The following is a 20,368-nucleotide window of genomic DNA, read 5'->3' as shown; positions in this document are numbered from 1 at the left end:
CGCTGGTAGGATCTGGTCCCAACACCCCATGGGCTCTGCCCCCTCCCCAGCACACTTCACATCCTCACCTGGGAAGGAGACACAGGTTTCAAGGCAGGCTAGGTGAGGGTGGTACGGATTTAATATTTTTTAGTATTACAATATATTCTTATAAAAAAGGTGCAGGCGAAAAGGACACTGCAGATTTTGTACATTAGCCTCATCTGTCGTCTGAAAGAGCTGGTGGGAACAGCTTTGGTGTGGAGGTGGTACAGGTCAGGGAGATGGCCATGCCCCACCCTCCACCTCCATTGGGTGCAAAGTGGGAGGGTGAAGCCTGGATCAGACCCTTCCCCATCCACCTGGAGAATTTCCTCCTCCTGCTGCCCTAAACACACCCTGCTTCCATCACTGAGAGGAAGGGGTGGGCGGTGGGTGCTGCTGCTGAGAAAGGGACAGGTTGCATCAGGTTAATTGGAATTTTACACTGGACACACCATAAGACAGCTAGAGAAATTAACTCATAGGTGGCAGGCGCAGGGGTGGGGGGCGGGGCAGGAAGGGCATGGGGGAATGACCAAGGAACAAATATAACAGGCGTAAACACGTAGCGTGTCGAGGACCAACCCGGCCGTCTCCAGGGCACCTGCCCTTCTTGCTGAGTCGGCCACGATGGTCCACGGTCCAAGGCACTGTTGGCCATCTGGCTACAGCAGCGTCTGGTGTCAGAGCCACTGGCCAGATCTAGAAAATAATAAATAGAGAAGGCAAAAAACCTTTAGAAGTGAGACGCCTGAGCCCTGGAACAATATACGTGTCCTCTGTAAACAGTTAAACCAAACTGTGCTTTTTCTGTGATTCCCAACGTGTCTTGCCAAACGCTTCCGTTCTCCCTTCTTTTTCCTGGTGCGTATCTAGTCTTCCATGGTGGGTGGGAATGCTGGGATCTGGACAGGCCTGCTGCATAGGAGGGGAGGCCTCCCTGCCCCCATGGGTGAGGTGGACTCCAGCCTGGCCAGTCTCGGGGAGGGCCTTAAGAGGCCCTGCCACAACCTTCCCATCATCCCAGCGCCAGCTTCTTAACAGCGGGGGCTCATGGGTGCCACATTGCCCTGCAGCCAGCCTTCCTGGAGGCCTTCCCCTGGCCCTCACACGGACTCTGGTGGCCTTTTCACACCTGTCCCCGCCACACTCACACTTACTCCAGTCCCTCCCCCTCGAACCGACACACGTGCTGGGCTCACCAACCCTGTGTTTCTCCCCCACCCCACAGCTACTCTGGTTCCACCCCCAGAAAAGGCAGCTGAAGAGTGGGCCCCAGCCCACCAGTCTGTCCACTGGAAATAACCCTGAGCTGGAGGAGGTCAGAGGTGACAATCAGAAGTGGGGGTAGGACAGAAGGGCAGGGAGCCTGTTGATGGGGGAGGCGGTGGGCCGGGGGGAGGGTCAGGCAGGTCTCTGACACTGAGGATGAGGGGTTAATTCTAGGAGATAGGAAATGTATTAAAAGTATGAACCTTGCTGGAGTTGGGCTTACCCTCTGTCCTTTTACAAGAGAAAACTATAGATACCAGTCATCATCCTTCCCCACGAGGACAGTTCTAGATGGACAAAATGAAGGTCAGAGTGGACAGGAGAACCAGAATGGGCCCCCTGGAAGTCAGGTGGACCAAATCAGGCACCAGAGATGGGCGAGTGGGACCCCCTCAGGTTTCCACCATTGGCTCCCCTGGGCAGGGTACTCCCCGGCTTCTCCTGCCTTGCTCTGCTGTGCCCCGTCTGAATGCTGCTGATGGTGGGGGGGGGGTGCCCTCATACCCCCTTAGAGGTGGCAGAGGGGAAGCTCTTGCCCTTGGGACCTTCTCAGGAACCAATGCCCAGGGCCAACCTCAGCCAGATACAGGCAGTTTAAAGCAGCCCTGTGCAGGCTGAACAGAGCAGGAGGTTACTGCAGATGTTAAGAGAAGTGTGGGCTCTGAGTGATGTTGGTGACCCAGGAGCTCTAGGGTGAACCTAGCCATTCAAGCACTGGCCTCTGGAACCCCCAGCCAACATGTGAGGTCACTGTCTCCAAGACAACGGTCAAGATATACCAGGTCTGGGTGGGGAAGGAGAGTTCTGTCCCGGGATCCCTGTGCCTAGCATCCAGGGTGTGGTGATAATGGGGTCTTTGTTGAACCCTTACCAGATCCATCAAATGCCTGATAGTGAGCCACGATCATGGGAACCCAAAGGTGAATTTTGAAATTCTGGATTAGTAGACTGGAGATGGCAGGAGGGAAGGGAAAGAGACTTATGACATGCCAGAGAGGGGCCAGCGGACTTCTGATCTAGGAAATGGGTACTGCCACCCTGTCGTGATAACTTGGTCCCCGCAGCATCCTCCCAGCATTTTCTTCTTTCTGGAACACCTAGCTGGCATCTCTAATGCCTCTTCCATTTGATAGGATACTTCACCCCAGATCAATGTTCCATTAACCCTACTCTTGAGAGATGGGGTCCTGGGTGCCCCCACCCCACTGTTAACTCCCCACAGCATGGGAAATCTGGACATGGTCTGTGGACCTCTCTCCAGTCTAGATCAGAAACAGCTCTGTGCCAACACACAGGTGCCCATGCTGCAGGGTGGGGAACAGGGCCCCTTCAGCTGGGGCTGGCCAAGGATGTCCAAGTCAGCCTCAGGAGAGTGACCCCTGGGGCTGGGGTGCAGGAAGAATAATGGGAAGTGGAGATGAGGGAAACCCCTTCAGGTGGGGAGACACCAGGGTCCTGCCACACACAGCCCTGCCCCCAGGACCCAGTCCAGGGCTCTAAGCCCAGCACCAAGTCGCGTTAAGTATCACTCTCGCACCTCCACCACTCGCCCCCTTGCGGGGGGAGGAGGGGATACCCATCCCTGTCTCCCAGTCTCCCGCTGCTGGCCAGTCCTCAGGTCAATAATTTAGCCTGTTTATCGCCCGCTCCCGGGTGGCTTCCAGGGCCTGGCTCCCTGATCGCTTGCGGCTGCGCTTGAGTTTGCACAAGTCCTTGTCGAAAACTTCTCCGGAGCGCAGGGCCGACACCAGGTCATCAAACTCGCCGCCTTCCTCCAGCGCGCTGCCCGCGTGCACCTTCCGCTGCCGCTGCCACCGCTCACGTTCCCGCTGCTCCTTCAGCTGGTGGGTGGTGGGGAGGGGGAGGCGAGGAGGGAAGGTGAGGGGCTGGCAGCCACAGGGTGACTGACGCCTGGGCTGCATCTGCCGCCTGGCTCCCGGGGCACCCCGAGCCTCCCGCTCCCAGTGCGCACTCCCCCGCCGGCTCGGCCGCTCTCGGGTGCACACGCCCAGCCACACGCCGGGGCGGCTTCCTTACCATGGCCTCCATGCGCGCCCTCCGCTCCTCCTCCTCTTTCCTCCTGCGCATGGCCTCCAGGTCCTGCCGAGCCTCCGAGAAAGCCTGCAGGAAGGCGTCAAAGATGCCGAAGAACTCGTCCGGCTGCATCTTGCTGTCCTGCTCCCCAAAGTGCATCAGGGCCTTGGAGAACTGTTGGGAGAGAAGGGTTGATGGAGAGTCCCCCGCCTGAGCCCAGAGAGCAGGTGGGTTCCAGCCAGAGCAGAGCTCATCCAGGTAGAGGACCTTAGGCTGAGGGGCAGGACTAGAGAGGGGAGATCCCCATTGTCATCCGGGGTAAGGGCAAGGCTGAAGGAAAGGCTTGACACCTGCCAGAGGTGAGGGACCCAAGCCACCTCTGGGTCTGTTAGGGTGTAGGTACAGGACGAGGAGCTACACAGCTAGGGAAGCACATCCACAGGCCAGGACCTGCCTGGTTAGAACCCAAAAGGATGTCAGATCATCTAGTTATTGGGCTAGTTGTTTAACCACTCTGTGCCTCAGTTTCCTCATCTGTAAAATGGGGATAACAGGACTACTTCATGATGTTGGGGGAGTTAAATGAGTTGATGTAGGGTGCTAGCCATGTGCCCGGCACTGTTTACTGACAGCTACGTCTCTAATTCAACCTGCTGAAAACCCTCTAAGACAGCCCTCATGACTCTTAAGCATGCTCCTTGGACTGGCAGCATGGGCATCTCCCAGAAGCTGGTTAGAAGGCTGAATCTTCGGCCCACCCCAGACCCTGAATGAGGACCCACATCTCAATGCGACTCTCGCAGCAGGGGTCCAGGGGCATGCCTGCGGGAGAGGCAGAACAACTGAGAGCAAAGCTGGGCTCCGGAGTCGGGCTTCACCCAGCTCTGTCTAGCACAACCTTTGGCAGGTTACTTAACCTCGCCGGACCTCGCACATCTGTCGAATAGGACAATACCCCTTCAACAGACCCATACGGTGGGTGGTGAGGCAGATGGTGGAAAACGCTCAACAAGGTGCCTGACACTGGTTGCGGATCGAAGTTTTTACAACAGAGTTGCTTTGCTTGCAGGAGTGAGGACAGGCTTTCTCAAAGCTCTGTGCCTCTGGGTGTGTCCCTCTGCGCCCTCTGTGGTCAGAGTGATGCAGGTGGAGAGGAGTCGGGGTGGGGTCAGCCTGCAGGCTTGGGGCCCCCTTACCTTGGCCCTGGCTTCACTGAGCTGGTCCTCCAGCTCTGAGAAGCTGAAGCTGGAGACCGTGATGAAGTCGCTCATGACCAGCACAAACTTGTCGTTCGGATCTCGCACCTGCCGTTTCTGATATTCCAGCTCCTGAAGAGGGAGAGCCAAGTGCTGGTCAGACCTGTGCCAGGATGAGAGTCAGGAGTCCCGGCTCACCCCACCCCCCACCCTTCTTGCCGGCTGCAGGGCTCTGAGCCTTTAGGAAGGGGCACACCCCAAGCCTCCAATTCCAGGGGTGGCGAAGAGTGTGAGCTCTTAGCCAGTCCACCTGCCTCGATCCTTCCCTCCTCCCCACTGCCATCTTGCTCCAGGTCCTGGGACCAGCGCCGTGAAGTTTTCTCTGAAATAGGTTCTCGGGCTCACTCAGAATTAGAATCCGCATTTTAATAAGCCCCTCAGGCAATTCATGTGCAGATTAAAGTCTGAGATGCATTTCCAAATCTCCATGCGATGCTGCTGCTCCATGGACTACATTTCGGGTAGTGCTTAAAAGAGCTATAAATTAGGAAGCGTGCCCCCTCCTGCCACCATAATGGCAACAAAAGGTTCTTTCTCCTACTTCTTTCTCTAAACCCGTTACTCCCTTAGCTGCCTACCCACCCCCACACGGTGAAGATGAGAAGGCGCTCCAGTTTCTGGGTGTAGGGGCCAACCCCATACTGGGTGCCAGAGACAGCATATCATCGGAGAAGCCCTTAGAGCGGGAATAGGACGACGACAGTGGTCCCCATGTCACACTGGGTAATACCTGCCACGAGCCATTTCCAAAGCCTGCAGATCCTCTTTCCCATCCATCTGAATCAATCTTTTTTTTTTTTAATTTATTTACTTGGAGGCTAATTACAATACTGTAGTGGTTTCTGCCATACATTGACATGAATCAGCCATGGCTGTACATGTGTCCCCCATCCTGAACCCCCCTCCCACCTCCCTCCCCAGCCCATCCCTCAATATGTGGCTAATTCGCCATTCATTCCCATCCCCTCTATGGTGACAGGTTGCACTGTCTTGGATGGATGTCTCCTATTCAGGAGTCTAAATCTAAGCCTTGAATAATTCAGCTATCCTTTCCTGAGGGCCCACTCTGTGCTGGAGGCTGTGTCCGTTGTGCCAGCTGTTCTGTCTGTCCCGCCAGGAGTTTTGGGTCACAGAGATACCTCTGACGGGATCTGCAGCTGGGGTTCCACCCTCTGGCCCAGTGACAGGCAGCCGCCAACCCAGGCAGCATCCCTTCAAACCCAGGCGGGCACAGACCATGTACTCACCACCTCGACTGCTCTGAGGCCCCTCCTGAGGTTGCCCACCTCCTTCTCCAGCTCTGCCAGGCTGGGGGGGTGGGGAGGGGACAAAGGGAGGGAGAGGAGCTGGGGTTAGTTCAGGGCAGTGTCAACCCCAATGGCCTTGGGACTCAGTGGGCCTGGGTTCCAGCTCTGCTTTTGCTACTAACATGTGGCCCTGGCAAATCATGTCCCCTCTGAGCTCTGATTGTGCGTCTCTTGGAGATGCTTCTATCAGCCTGTATATGTTTAGGACTGACTGCTTGCCTGTAGCAGATGGCCTTGGTGCCCCCAGCCAATAGCTCCTTGGACCATCCATCCCAGTGCGCAGCCCTGACTTCCAACCACTGAGCACTTTTTCTGGGGGAGGGGGGTGGTGGTCACAGAGTCATTGCCCCCCCAAAACTCCTCAGCCAGGGACTGACTGGAGATGATGGTTCACCTCCTTTGCAGTTTGGGGGGATAAGCAGAGTGAGTGTCCCATGCTGTCGCCCAGCTCTGCAGGCAGGATTAAGCTCTGATTGCCTGCAGTGGTAACTGACTTAGCAACACTTCCACTGTTGGCATTCTTCCCATCCCTGGCTCCCTTCCCCACTCCCCACTGTGTTTCCTGGGAGAATCTCTGAAATGAGGATTTGAGAGCAAATAGTGTCTTTTGTTCTGGAGAAGGAAATGGCAACCCACTCCAGTAGTCTTGCCTGGAGAATCCCACGGACAGAGGAGCCTGGCCCATGGGGTCGCAAGAGTTGGACACGACTTAGCGACTAAAGGACAACTACTAGTTTCTCTTGTTGGGTTCTCCCAGAGCGAACCCCGAGACACCGTTCATTCCTAGTCAGCCCGGAGTAGCCCCGAAGGAGGAAATTTAGATGACAGAGTACGTGATCACAGGGAAAGGAAGCCTCAAGGGGTCCCCTCACTTGACTTTGGCGGCTTCTGGAAGGTGCTGCAGCTCAGACGGCATGTTCAGGATGTCAGGGAAGTGCTTCTCCAGAATCATGATCAGGTAATGGAGCAGAGAGATGTTTCTGTGGGTGAAAGTCAGGTCAGGGTCAGGGGCCAAGGGAATTGGGAATGAAGGTCTGGCAGAAATTAGGCTGAGGTGTTAGGGGAGAGCTGTGACCTATTTTGGGAAGGCTTCCCCGGTGGCTCAGTGGGTAAAGAATCCACCTGCAATGCAGGAGACGCAGGCAGATGCAAGTTCGATCCCTGGGTTGGGAAGATCCCTGGAGAAGGAAATGGCAAGCCCACTCCACTATTCTTGCCTGGAGAATCCCATGGACACAGGAGCCTGGTGGGCCGCAGTCCATGGGTCGCAAAGAATTGGACATGACGGAAGCAACAGCACACATGCACGGGAGGGGGAAGAAGGGGGAGGCCAGGGCGGAGTGAGAGAGAGGCGACAGAAGCCGGGAGGTCCCACCTGTCGATGCTGGACTTGGTGTCAGCGATCTTGTTGAGGCTGGCCACCCGGAACCCGTAGGCACCCCCACGCTGCCCTTTGTTCATGAAGTTGCCGATGGCCAGGACCACCTCCAGCATCCGCGCTAGACGCTTGCTGCGGATCAGCTCCCGGGAGGCCAGCAGGATGGCTGGGGGAGGAGGGACAGGTGAGAGCCCTGCACACGCCGGGGCTCCTGGACCCTCGGGTGGTGCCACCACAGAATCCAGAAAAGGAGTCAAGTGTCAGCTTCAGAGGGGCAGAGGCTATTCCCATGTCCCAGAGGACAATCTTCTCCACACCTGCCTGCCTCCAGGGGAAGCCGACAAACTCGCCAAAAGCCAAGTCAACCACATAACCCTTTCTCAAAATGTGCCAACATTTCCTAAGACTAGACTTGAGAACGTATCTTTCCTTCCATATAAAGATTACTGCTTCTTTCCTATGGATATATGCAAGAATATAATACTTTTACTTTTCTAAAGTGAAAGTGTTAGTTGCTCAGTGATTCTTTTGTGACCCTATGGACTATAGCCCACCAGGCTCCTCTGTCCATGGACTTTCCAGGCAAGAATACTGGCGTGGGCAGCCATTCCCTTCTCCAGGGCAACTTCCCAACCAGGGATGTAACCTGGGTCTCCTGCATTGTAGGCAGATTCTTTACTATCTGAGCCACCAGGAAAGTCCTTTACTTTTATAAACCTAGTGATTAAAATTTTTAATTTCAGCATGTTACATACTATGGGACTATTTCCGCCTCTTTTGAAGTGCTGTATTTTGATTTTTTTGGAAAGGAAAAAAAATCCCTGTCAAATTAAAACATCAATTGCAATAGTCTCATATTTTTTCTTCTATAATGTTATGCTTTGCAGTTGATGGTGTCTTAGATTTGATTAAATAGGTTACGTGACAGCCTGTTGAATAGCATTTTAAAATGTTCTCCAACCTTTAGACATTTAAAAATTTCCCTCTAATGCCTTAAATGATACCTTTGCTAGAAATACAATCAATCTAAGGCTAACCCGTCACCAAAACTTCAGTATTTCATTCTGATAGGCTGTTTTGGCCCTTCCCTCAGCAATTCTGTATTTATGGTGGGTATGCACAATTGGGACACAAATCCTCCACTGAAAATTTGGCTACTGGTTAAAGAATATGATTTTGGATTATTAAATGTGATGAGAAGACCAAGCCGTTGTATTATGATTTTGGCCTCTGCCAAACTAAACATTCCTTAAGATGCTGCTATGAAGTTAAAATGAGAGCCATTTGACTAAAAGTATGCAAAACTCTTCAAAAGCAGTTTAAGTAACTGTCAAAAAGCTGTAAAAAAAAAAAAAAATGAGAAGGTAGGTTGGTCAGTGGCTTCTAAACTCAAACATATGCCACGTCACAGTGGCATTACTCTTGAAAGGTAATTGAGTGGTTCCTAGTCTGCCTTTTTTTAAAATTACATCTAGATTAAATACATTATGGTATGTTCATACAATGGACTAAAATGCAGCACTGAAAATAAATAGCCCACTGTTCCTTACATTCATAATGCTGAACAAGAGACCAGCATATGCTCATACAGGTGAATTCACTTTGGGATGGTTCATCAGTTAGGACTCTTAGGGTTTGTGTACTTTTTCAAAGTGCAGGTTTCAGTAATGAGTTTAAGTGCATGCATGCGTGCTATATTCCTGCAGTTGTGTCCGACTCTGTGCGACCCTATGAAGTGTAGCCCACCAGGCTCCTCTGTCCGTAGGAGTCTCCAGGCAAGAATGCTGGAGTGGGTTGCCACGCCCTCCTCCAGGGGATCTTCCCGACCCCAGGACGGAACCTGCCTCTCTTATGTCTCCTGCCTTGGCAGGTGGGTTCTTTACCACTAGTGCCACCTGGGAAGTTTCTGGCAACATATATTGGTCGTGGTAGATTTTCTTAGATTGATATGCTATCTGAAAAATCTGCAGAGGAATCCTAAAAATGCTACAATGTTGACAAAACAGAAAATGACAAGAATTTAAAGGGCATCAGTATAAAGGGAAAAACTGCCATATGCAATGCAGACATTTTAGATACACTCCTAAGAATAATGTATTCATACATATATTCATAAGAATATATCTCCATGTGAAGCCATATTCATCTTGACTATACTCAGTAAATGTGTTCATAATGAGAACTGGTGAATTTGGTATATTCAGCAATGAACATACTTAAAAGAAGAATATATACAAGAAGACTATGTTCATGAATATATTCATAGGACAATTGGTAAATTTGTCAGATTTGATGAACTGACTTTGGCAAATTGACCCAAAACCCCTGCCTGGGGATGGATGGATGCTAGGGAGGAGAGTTAACAGCTTATCAACCAGCTGGGACAGGCAAAATCTTAGCTTTCCCAGGAATGTTTCTTAGGGAGAGTTTAGGAGTGAGCTCCTGGGAACAGAATTATCTGAGATTAAATCTACTCAGTGGCTAAACTGGTTCCACAGCACCAAACTGCAGGCCATTGCTCACAATTGCTCCGCTGATCCAAGACACACAAATATTTGAGCACATGTCTCGGGCTGAACCTCGGTGTCCCTGCCTCAGGCCCCAGAGGCAGGCAGCAGCAGAACAAAAGTGAGGACTCGCCCGTCGGCAGGGCAGGAGATGCCTCCAGACCACAGCCCCGCAGCGACGCTGCTCAACCCTTGGCTTCCCGCTCAGACGTGTTATCTGTGATCACAGAGCCTGAGGACCCCTTGTGAGTGTGCACGTGAGTGTGTGTCCAGATTACAGAAAATGTCAGCCTCGAGCTCTGTCATGCCCCACCTGACCCCCCAGAGTCCTCCCGAAGCAGCTCATCAAACTCCAGGAAGGACCATTCTCCGGACCTGGCCTCCCAGGGCATGTGGGCCAGCCTGGTGTCCAGCAGAGGGGGCCCGTGCTCTGCTCTGCCCCGAGCCTGCCCCCCAGCATCCAGGACACAGCCTGTCTCCAACCTGCTCAGCCTGTTCTCGCCACAGAGGGGCCCACAGCCTCTCCTGCTTCTCTCCTCTGGGGCCCTCATGGCTGCCCACCTTCCTGACCACCTGCCCTTCCCCCAGGCTCCCTGCCTCTCCATCCTCTGCCATCCCCAGGCAGTTCCACACGCCCTCTGGGACAGGACAAGAGGGAAGGGCTGGATTCTGAAGAATGACATCTGCATTCCAGTCCCGGCTCCACCAACACCAGTAGTAACACAGCCTCGGGCCACTGACACAGATCCATCTGAGAGGTGAGAGAAGGGCCCCCAAATGGGACCATCCACGCCCCGTGTTTCGCATGGTGCTTGACCTGTGCTTCCTGTCTAATTACAAAGTTTCCACCCGAAATAGGTGGGAGAAGTTCCGCAGGTCAGAAAATCAGATGCCTCTGGGGATCACCTCACCCAAGTTCCCTACTTTCTGAGTAGCTCACACTTCAAATAATGTGTCTGGAGGTCTTCTCTGCACCTCGGACCTCTCCCAAGCAGGGTAACGATGGGTTAGTCCATGCCAAGAAGGGTGCCAGTTGCTTACTATTATCATCATTTTTTCGGCATTTCCGTCCCAGGCTGGGGCAGATATCAGCAGGTCCGTGGCCTCAAGAGCCTGCATGCTGAGCCCAGGGAACAGGGTGCATGGCTGGCATAGGTGCTCATATACACAAGCGCCATATCTACAAAAAGCATAGATTCACATCCTGGCCTTGGTTTTGGGGGTGCATCAAGAATAAGGAAGGAGTTTCCCTCTGTGCCTGTCCATTGACTCCCACCCACCCCACCGGGCTTGCTCCCCAGCCCTGGGCCATACCTTCCACTTTGGGCTTGGCCTCAGCCAGCCGCTCCTGGAACTTCTTCTTGAAGAAGAGAGCCTGCAGCCGCTGCTGGTAGTGGTCGATCCTGTGGACAGGGCAAGCTGCATGGTGAGGCAGCCCCTGTCCCGGCCAGCTCCAGCCACCCCCTTCCTCGGCCTGCCCGCCCCCGCTGCCTCCTGCCATGCCCACTGCTCTGACCGGCTCATCTCATAGAGGAAGCGGTCTGCGCGGGCCATCCGCTCGATTTCATGCTTGTGCTCCTCCAGGAGGTCAACATCGCTCTTCTCCGGGATGAACTTGAGGAGCTGCAAAGGGGAGTTGAAAGTCAGGATACTGGTGAGAGGCTGCCATGGGGGTGCAGCCAATGGAAACCCCCCCACTCAGACCAGGCTCAGATTAGAAGGGCACCCCCCCAACTCTGTCAGAGAGACACATCCTCGTGTGGGTGGTTTATGTTTCATCTGCTCCAAGGGATTCAGGGCACCCAGCTCCAGACTTCTTTCCTTCTTTTTCACTTTTTAAAAGTGAGCTATAACTTACATATGGTAAACTTACATACAGTGTTCTTAAGTGTACAGCTCAATGAGCTTTTTCTTTTTAAACCAACGTGATTGAAGTATGTGAAAGTCTCTTAGTCGTGTTTGACTCTCTGCGACCCATGGACTGTAGCCCGCCATGCTCCTCTGTCCATGGAATTCTCTAGGAAAGGATACTGCAGTGGGTAGCCGTTCCCTTCTCCAGGGGATCTGCCCAACGCAGGGATCAAACCCAGGCCTCCTGCATTGCAGGAAGATTCTTTACCATCTTTTTCTTGCAGGCAGATTATTTACCACCAATTTCAGTTCAGTTCAGTTGCTCAGTCGTGTCTGACTCTGCGACCCCATGGACTGTAGCATGCCAGGCCTCCCTGTCCGTCACCAACTCCTGGAGTTTACTCAAACTCATCTCCATTGAATCGATGATGCCATCCAACCATCTCATCCTCTATCATCTCCTTCTCCTCCCACCTTCAATCTTTCCCAGCATCAGCATCAGCATTTTCAAATGAGTCAATTCTTCGCATCAGGTGGCCAAAGTATTGGAGTTTCAGCTTCAGCATCAGTCCTTCCAATGAATATTCAGGACTGATGTCCTTTAGGATGGACTGATTGAATCTCCTTGCAGTCCAAGGGACTCTCAAGAGTCTTCTCCATCAATTTATTGAGGTATAATTTACATAAAATAAAATGCATCCATTTTAAATGTACAACTCAATGAATTTTGATAAAACTATCTTGAGAGTCCCATGGACAGCAAGGAGGTCAAATCAGTCAATCTTAAAGCAAATAAACCCTGAAAATTCATTGGAAGGACTGATGCTGAAGCTTTAATTCTTGGCCACCTGATGGGAAGAACTGACTCATTGGAAAAGACCCTGATGCTGGGAAAGACTGAGGGCAGAAGGAGAAGGGGGCAACAGAGGATGAGATGGTTGGATGGCATCACTGACTCAATGGACATGAATTTGAACAAACTCCAGGAGACAGTGAAGAGCAAAGAAGACTGGCATGTTGCAGTCCATGGGGTTGCAAAGAGTTGAACACGACTTAGTGACTGAATAACAACAACAAAACCACTAATTGAACCATCCAGATTAAGATACAGAAGATTTTCATCCCCTGCAAAGTTCCCCTCTGCTACTTTAATAAGCAAAGCTACCTCTTCCTCCAGTATAGCCTCTCAACTAAATTCTATCACCTTAGATCAAATTTAGCTTTTTTTTTTTTTTTTGGCCATGCCACACAGCATGTGGGATCTTAGTTCCCTGATCAGGGATTGAACCTGTTTCCCCCTGCAATGGAAGTGCAGAGTCTTAATCACCAGACCACCAGGGAAGTCCCAAATTCGGCTATTCTTGAACTTATTCTTGAACAAATGATGCTGTGTGCTCTTTCTGGGGTCTGGTTTCTTTCCCTTAACAGAATGTCTGAGACTCATTCACATTTAGGTATTAGTAATTCATTTTTTATTCATTGATGAAAGTGAAAAGTGAAAGTGTTAGTTGCTCAGATATGTTTGACTCTTTGTTGACCCCATGGACTGTAGCCAACCAGGCTCCTCTGTCCATGGGATTTCCCAGGCAAGAATGCTGGAGTGGGCTGCATTCCTTCTGCAGGAGATCTTCCTGACCCAGGGACTGAACCCAGGACTCCTGCATTGGCAGCAGATTCTTTACCATCTGAGCTTCCAGGAAAGCCCATTCATTGCTGACCATTATTCTATTGTGAGAATATATAACAATCTATTCACTTTCCTATTGATGGACAGTTGGGCTCTTCACAGTTTGAGGGTTTTATAAATAGTTATAAATATTCCTATAGTCAGTATTTGTACCCAGTGGGATTTCTGGGAAACAGAATAGGTGTGTGTACTGCTAAATTGGTTTCCAAAATGGTTTTACCAAATGAGAGTTCCAGTTGCTTCACATCCTTGCCAACAGCTCACACTGTTGGCCTTTCCAGTTGTAGCTGTTTAAGCGGGTGGCTGGTTCGCCCTCACTGTGACTTACTGTGTTTCTCTGATGACTAATAGTATTGAGCATTCTTTGGCATTGCCTTTCTTTGGGATTGGAATGAAAACTGACCTTTTCCAGTCCTGTGGCCACTGCTGAGTTCTCCAAATTTGTTGGCATATTGAGTGCAGCACTTTCACAGCATCAACTTTCAGGATTTGAAATAGCTCAACTGGAATTCCATCACCTCCACTAGGTTTGTTTATAGTGATGCTTTCTAAGGCCCACTTGATTTCACATTCCAGGATATCTGGCTCTAGGTGAGTGATCACACCATCGTGATTATCTGGGTCATGAAGCTCTTTTTGTACAGTTCTTCTGTGTATTCTTGCCATCTTTTCTTAATATCTTCTGCTTCTGTTAGGTCCATACCATTTCTGTCCTTTATCGAGCCCATCTTTGTATGAAATGTTCCCTTGGTATCTCTAATTTTCTTGAAGAGATCTCTAGTCTTTCCCATTCTGTTGTTTTCCTCTATTTCTTTGCATTGATCGCTGAGGAAGGCTTTCTTATCTCTTCTTGCTATTCTTTGGAACTCTGCATTCAGATGCTTATATCTTTCCTTTTCTCCTTTGCTTTTCGCATCTCTTCTTTTCACAGCTATTTGTAAGGCCTCCCCAGATAGCCATTTTGCTTTTTTGCCTTTCTTTTCCTTGGGGATGGTCTTGATCCCTGTCTCCTGTACCATGTCACAAACCTCAGTCCATAGTTCATCAGGCACTCTATCTATCAGATCTAGGCCCTTAAATCTATTTCTCACTTCCACTGTATAATCATAAGGGATTTGATTTAGGTCATACCTGAATGATCTAGTGGTTTTCCCTACTTTCTTCAATTTAAGTCTGAATTTGGCAATAAGGAGTTCATGATCTGAGCCACAGTCAGCTCCTGGTCTTGTTTTTGTTGACTGTATAGAGCTTCTCCATCTTTGGCTGCAAAGAATATAATCAATCTGATTTCAGTGTTGACCATCTGGTGATGTCCATGTGTAGAGTCTTCTCTTGTGTTGTTGGAAGAGGGTGTTTGCTATGACCACTGCATTTTCTTGGCAAAACTCTAAAGTCTTTGCCCTGCTTCATTCTGTTACCCCAGGTGTTTCTTGACTTCCTACTTTTGCATTCCAGTCCCCTATAATGAAAAGGACATCTTTTTTGGGTGTTAGTTCTAAAAGGTCTTGTAGGTCTTCATAGAACCGTTCAACTTCAGCTTCTTCAGCGTTACTGGTTGGGGCATAGACTTGGATTACTGTGATACTTAATGGTTTGCCTTGGAAACGAACAGAGATCATTTTGTCGTTTTTGAGATTGCATCCAAGTACTGCATTTCGAACTCTTTTGTTGACCATGATGGCTACTCCATTTCTTCTGAAGGATTCCTGCCCACAGTTGTAGATATAATGGTCATCTGAGTTAAATTCACCCATTCTAGTCCATTTCAGTTCACTGATTCCTAGAATGTCAACTTTCACTCTTGCCATCTCTTGTTTGACCACTTCCAATTTGCCTTGATTCATGGACCTGACATTCCAGGTTCCTATGCAATATTGCTCTTTACAGCATCAGACCTTGCTTCTATCACCAGTCACATCCACAACTGGGTATTGTTTTTGCTTTGGCTCCATCCCTTCATTCTTTCTGGAGTTATTTCTCCACTGATCTCCAGTAGCATATTGGGCACCTACTGACCTGGGGAGTTCCTCTTTCAGTATCCTATCATTTTGCCTTTTCATACTGTTCATGGGGTTTTCAAGGCAAGAATACTGAAGTGGTTTGCCATTCCCTTCTCCAGTGGACTACATTCTGTTCCAAAGAAAGGCAATGCCAAAGAATGCTCAAACTACTGCACAATTGCACTCATCTCACATGCTAGTAAAGTAATGCTCAAAATTCTCCAAGCCACGCTTTAGCAATATGTGAACTGTGAACTTCCAGATGTTCAAGCTGGTTTTAGAAAAGGCAGAGGAACCAGAGACCAAATTGCCAACATCTGCTGGATCATCAAAAAAGCAAGAGAGTTCCAGAAAAACATCTATTTCTGCTTTATTGACTATGCCAAAGCCTTTGACTGTGTGGATCACAATCAACTGTGGAAAATTCTGAAAGAGATGGGAATACCAGACCACCTGACCTGCCTCTTGAGAAATCTGTATGCAGGTCAGGAAGCAACAGTTAGAACTGGACATGGAACAACAGACTGGTTCCAAATAGGAAAAAGAGTTCGTCAAGGCTGTATATTGTCACCCTGCTTATTTAACTTATATGCAGAGTACATCATGAGAAATGCTGGGCCAGAAGAAGCACAAGCTGGAATCAAGATTGCTGGGAGAAATATAAATAACTTCAGATATGCAGATGACACCACCCTTATGGCAGAAAGTGAAGAGGAACTCAAAAGCCTCTTGATGAAAGTGAAAGAGGAGAGTGAAAAAGTTGGCTTAAAACTCAACATTCAGAAAACAAAGATCATGGCTTCTGGTCCCATCACTTCATGGGAAATAGATGGGGAAACAGTGTCAGACTTTATTATTTGGGGCTCCAAAATCACTGCAGATGGTGATTGCAGCCATGAAATTAAAAGACGCTTACTCCTTGGAAGGAAAGTTATGACCAACCTAGACAGCATATTGAAGAGCAGAGACATTACTTTTCCAACAAAGGTCTGTCTAGTCAAGGCTATGGTTTTTCCTGTGGTCAAGTATGGATGTGAGAGTTGGACTGTGAAGAAAGCTGAGCGCTGAAGAATTGATGCTTTTGAACTGTGGTGTTGGAGAAGACTTGAGAGTCCCTTGGACTGCAAGGAGATCCAACCAGTCCATTCTGAAGGAGATCAGCCCTGGGATTTCTTTGGAAGGAATGATGCTAAAGCTGAAACTCCAGTACTTTGGCCACCTCATGCAAAGAGTTGACTCATTGGAAAAGACCCTGATGCTGGGAGGGATTGGGGGCAGGAGGAGAAGGGGACGACAGAGGATGATATGGCTGGATGGCATCACTGACTCGATGGACGTGAGTCTGAGTGAACTCTGGGAGTTGGTGATGCACAGGGAGGCCTGGCGTGCTGCGATTCATGGGGTCGCAAAGAGTCAGACACGACTGAGCGAATGAACTGAACGGAATAGTACTGAACATCTTTTACCGTATTTTCTCTGATGCGTGATGGTATTGAACCATTTGGAGATTCTCTTTTATGAAGTATCTATTCGAATCTTTTACTCATTTTTAGGTTGTTTGTCAGTTTTCTCAGTGATTTGTAAAGTCCTCTGTTCTGAATATGAGATTTTTGTGATCTATACATAACGCAAAGGTCTAAAGCTTGGCTTGGCTTGCCTTTTCACTCTGGTAATAGTGCCTTTTGCTCAATAGAGTTCTTAATTTTAATGTCCAACTAATTGTGGCTTTGTTTGGTAGTTTCTGGGTTTCTCTTGAAGGACACAGCAGACTGATGAGGAAGAGATGCTAACCCGTGTCTCCTGTGTCTCCTACATTGCAGGCGGGCTCCTCACCTGCTGAGGCATCAGGGAAGCCCTCAGCAGCACATGGCTGCGGCCACTGTCTTTGCCCTGAGACTCACAGGGAATCACTCCTTACGTTTCCTTTCTAGGGGCCTCAAGCCCCTAAAAAGATGTAGCCTGTTCTGGTCTCCTCTCAGAGAGGTTGATTCAGGAAGTTTCTATGAGCCTCTCCCTTGCTCCTCCAGCCTGACTTCTCCTTCATCTAAGAGTTTCAGCCTCCCTGGGGGCTGTCGGGAAGGGATACAGCTGCCCACTAGTTTCAGGGGCCTCACCTGCTCCAGCATGTCCTTAGCGAGGTCCTCCTGTTCATCCATCTTCAAGATGGCCTGCCGGATCTCCTCATTGGACAGCTTCAACCTATGGCAAAACCCCACCCTGAGCAGCCTGGCCTGGCCCCTCTGCCCAGGACAGACCCCAGGCCTCCTCCTTCTGAAGCCAGAACCGGGGCCTCCTCTCTCTCCTTTACCTTTGAGAGCACTCCCTGCTCGGTAAAACCTTTGACATGAAACTCACCCGGCTCCCTCTATAACTTGAGCCTGAGATATTTTAGTCCCTATCAGCGATGTGAGTACTCTGGTCTCTTGCTTGAGTCTCCATCCTCACTGATGGGGATGTTTGGGAGGAAGAGGGCCACCTTCAGTGTAGACTGAGACAGGACAAAGAGTTCTGATCCTCCTTCTCATGCCCGAAATACCCGCAGCGTCTCCACGGGAGGATGGGAACATGGGCAGGCCATTAAGGGGGCAGGCCCCTGCTTCCTTCAAGACAGAACAGCTGCCCCTCAGCGCCCACACAGCCGTTCCAGCACTGGGAGAGGGAGAAGCAACCCCTGCACGTGCACACACAAACACGCACACACATATCCACACAGCCCTCCAGATGCACACCCATCGGGAGCCCTGGGGAAGCAGAAGTCTCCCTTGCCATCGAGGGGTAGACACTGAGCCCTGGGGCCCTGTGGGAGGAAAGCGGGGATGGATGTCCTAGGGCAGCACTAAGAATAGTAAGCGAGGCGGTGCCCTCTGACCCCAGCTCAGGCGGGAGGCCCCCGCACAGAAGCTAGGCTGTTAGCCCAGATACTGCCCTGTTTGTTCTGCAGCCGCGGGAAATGCTTGGGGGCTGACATCATGCTGCTCTGTGGCCTAAGCCAAGCGGGGCCCTCTGCGGGCTTAGAGCAATGCCACTGCCAGACGCTGACCAGGCAGGTCAGGGGCCTCGTGACTGGGGCAGTTTCCTGTCTGCAGAGTCTGCACTGCTGCTCCGCGGGGGCTCCCGGGAGAGGATGCTTGGATCAGGAGCGCCCTGCCATTCCCAGGGGATAGCTGGGAGATGGGGGGAGCCCAGAAGTCACTACCACCCCATCTGTCTGCCAGTCCCTCTCTCCCCAGGCACTCAGCTCCCTCATCTTCCTCTCTAGGCCCAGCCCAGGCCGCCACTCTCTGGGGGCGCATCCTTCCCACCCACAACGTTCCCTGGAGCAGGGCTGCAGAGGCAGGGCGGACACCTACTTGGAGAGAAGGATGATGCAGTTCTGTGCCCTCCGGCCGTCAATGACAGACAGCTCTTTGACCTTGCGTGAGGCCAGGTGGATGTCCTCGGTGGAGCCCAGCTCTTTCTGTAACCGACAAGCCGAGTGGCAAGGCTGACGTGTGTGTTTCCCCCAGTCCTCTTCCTGCCCACCGCCCAACCCCAGCCCATGAGCCACCCCCGTGCCAACCAGAGAATGCTCCTGGTGTGAGAGGAAGAAAGAAAGCAAAAGAACAAGACTGAGGAGAAAGGAGGGTGGTTAATATCTGACTCTAATTCGAGGCTCTGGGACTTTAGCCTGGGCTAGAAGGGGTTGGGAGCAATGAGAAGACCTCTTTTCAGACACTGCCTTCTCTGGGCAGGCTAGAGGGGGAGTGACTGATCCCTATGGCTGTGGGCAGTGGGATTTGATCCATGCCATGTCCCAGACAATCAACCCCCACTCCCCCCACCCTGCCCAGAGAGCCTCCCCCCTCCCTGCCCCGATCTTATGGTGAGAAGCTGGCTCCAAGTCCCCAGAGGGCCACGGTTCCTGGACCCCTGAGGACTTTGGGTGCTGCCCAAGGTGCCCAGGGTGGAGAGCATCCACAAGTTCAGAGGTGGGGAAACTGAGGCACAATTCCTTGCAAAATTCTCTTCTCTGGGGTCCTAGCAGGCAATTCCCAAGAAATCAAAGACCCCCCCTCTTGCCTTCTCTTGGCCCCTGATGAGGTAGACAGGAGGCTGGCTCCTCCACTGGGAGGTCCTTCCGTGCACATGCCCCAGGGGCTGCCACCCACATCACTGCCTTTGTGAAATGTGCCCCTGGAATTGTGCAGTGCCCAACCTGTGCAGTCTTATAGGACAGCCCCTAGGGCCTTGTGGGTAAGACAACAGACCTAGAAGCTTCCTCCTCACTTCTGTAGACATTTACCTCCCTTGTGGTAGGGGTCTGTTTACATTAGCTCCTTTCCCTACACTTCCACTTTTTCTTTGGGGACCCAACCTGATACCACCCTGTTAAGATGAGTAATAAGGCAGAAGGTAGAATTGACAAGCCCCCTCTTTTGAGCCCAGTATAGGGCAGCAGCCCAGGACAGTGGTTAAGAGTTATAGTGTCCAGAGCCCCAAGAGTGACTCACCTGCTGGGAAGGATTAGTTATCAGCTCCTAGGCAGGTAGCAGCCACAGCCAATAGAGAATCAAACATGCACAACGTTAGCCAAGAGGTTTGGGGACCCAAGAGTAGTAGGAAAGGAATGGGGACCCCTAAGCATCTACTCTGTCTGTGCCACCCCAAGGGAGACCCCCACGGTTGGAGATGGAGACTGCAGGGAGCACTAAACAGGAACTGCTTCCAGCAGACATGCACTCACAAAGAAGCCAGACCAAGCAGAGGACAGGCAGCCTCATCTGTGTGCCCCGCGCCCAGGGAGACCACCACTTCCTGGTCGGACAGGCCCCCAAGCTGCCCCACCCCAGGCTTTGACTGCACTTCTTCCCTATCCTACATAGAGCATCCTGGTACCCCTGCATGACTTCATTCTTCCAAAACAGGGGAGTAGACACAACCACAACTGAACTTGAGCTGAAAGCATGTGCATGTCGCATTCACTGAGACAGAGGAAAGCAGACATCCCTGAACTTTGTCCCTTGCCCTCTGCCCCCTGTCTGTCTTTGATTTCCAAGGAAGTGGAGGGGGCAGAGC

At 51.0% G+C, this 20,368-nt stretch overlaps 1 protein-coding gene across 3 annotated transcripts in view; it reads right to left on the bottom strand.

The window, feature by feature from the left end:
• Positions 1-99: 99 nt before the first annotated feature.
• Positions 100-20,368, bottom strand: part of DAAM2 (dishevelled associated activator of morphogenesis 2) — a 135,546-nt gene continuing 115,277 nt past the window's right edge. For 2 of the 3 annotated variants that reach the window (XM_027524913.1, XM_027524914.1), the window contains exons 16-26: positions 19,804-19,830; positions 18,664-18,770; positions 17,428-17,512; positions 11,292-11,398; positions 11,090-11,178; positions 7,266-7,434; positions 6,763-6,870; positions 5,831-5,891; positions 4,524-4,655; positions 3,331-3,501; positions 100-3,134 (exon numbers count right to left, since the gene is read on the bottom strand). In XM_027524913.1, coding sequence (XP_027380714.1) covers positions 2,913-3,134; positions 3,331-3,501; positions 4,524-4,655; positions 5,831-5,891; positions 6,763-6,870; positions 7,266-7,434; positions 11,090-11,178; positions 11,292-11,398; positions 17,428-17,512; positions 18,664-18,770; positions 19,804-19,830 — 1,278 coding nt within the window. In that variant the 3' untranslated portion in view covers positions 100-2,912. The remainder of the gene's footprint in view (positions 3,135-3,330; positions 3,502-4,523; positions 4,656-5,830; positions 5,892-6,762; positions 6,871-7,265; positions 7,435-11,089; positions 11,179-11,291; positions 11,399-17,427; positions 17,513-18,663; positions 18,771-19,803; positions 19,831-20,368) is intronic. The other variant, XM_027524915.1, reaches the window with a different exon arrangement.

The sequence above is a fragment of the Bos indicus x Bos taurus genome, chromosome 23 (genome assembly GCF_003369695.1).
Source record: "Bos indicus x Bos taurus breed Angus x Brahman F1 hybrid chromosome 23, Bos_hybrid_MaternalHap_v2.0, whole genome shotgun sequence".
Taxonomy (NCBI): domain Eukaryota; kingdom Metazoa; phylum Chordata; class Mammalia; order Artiodactyla; family Bovidae; genus Bos; species Bos indicus x Bos taurus.
The sequence above is the reverse complement of the archived record's forward strand: the minus strand, read 5'-3'. Positions and strand labels throughout refer to the sequence as shown.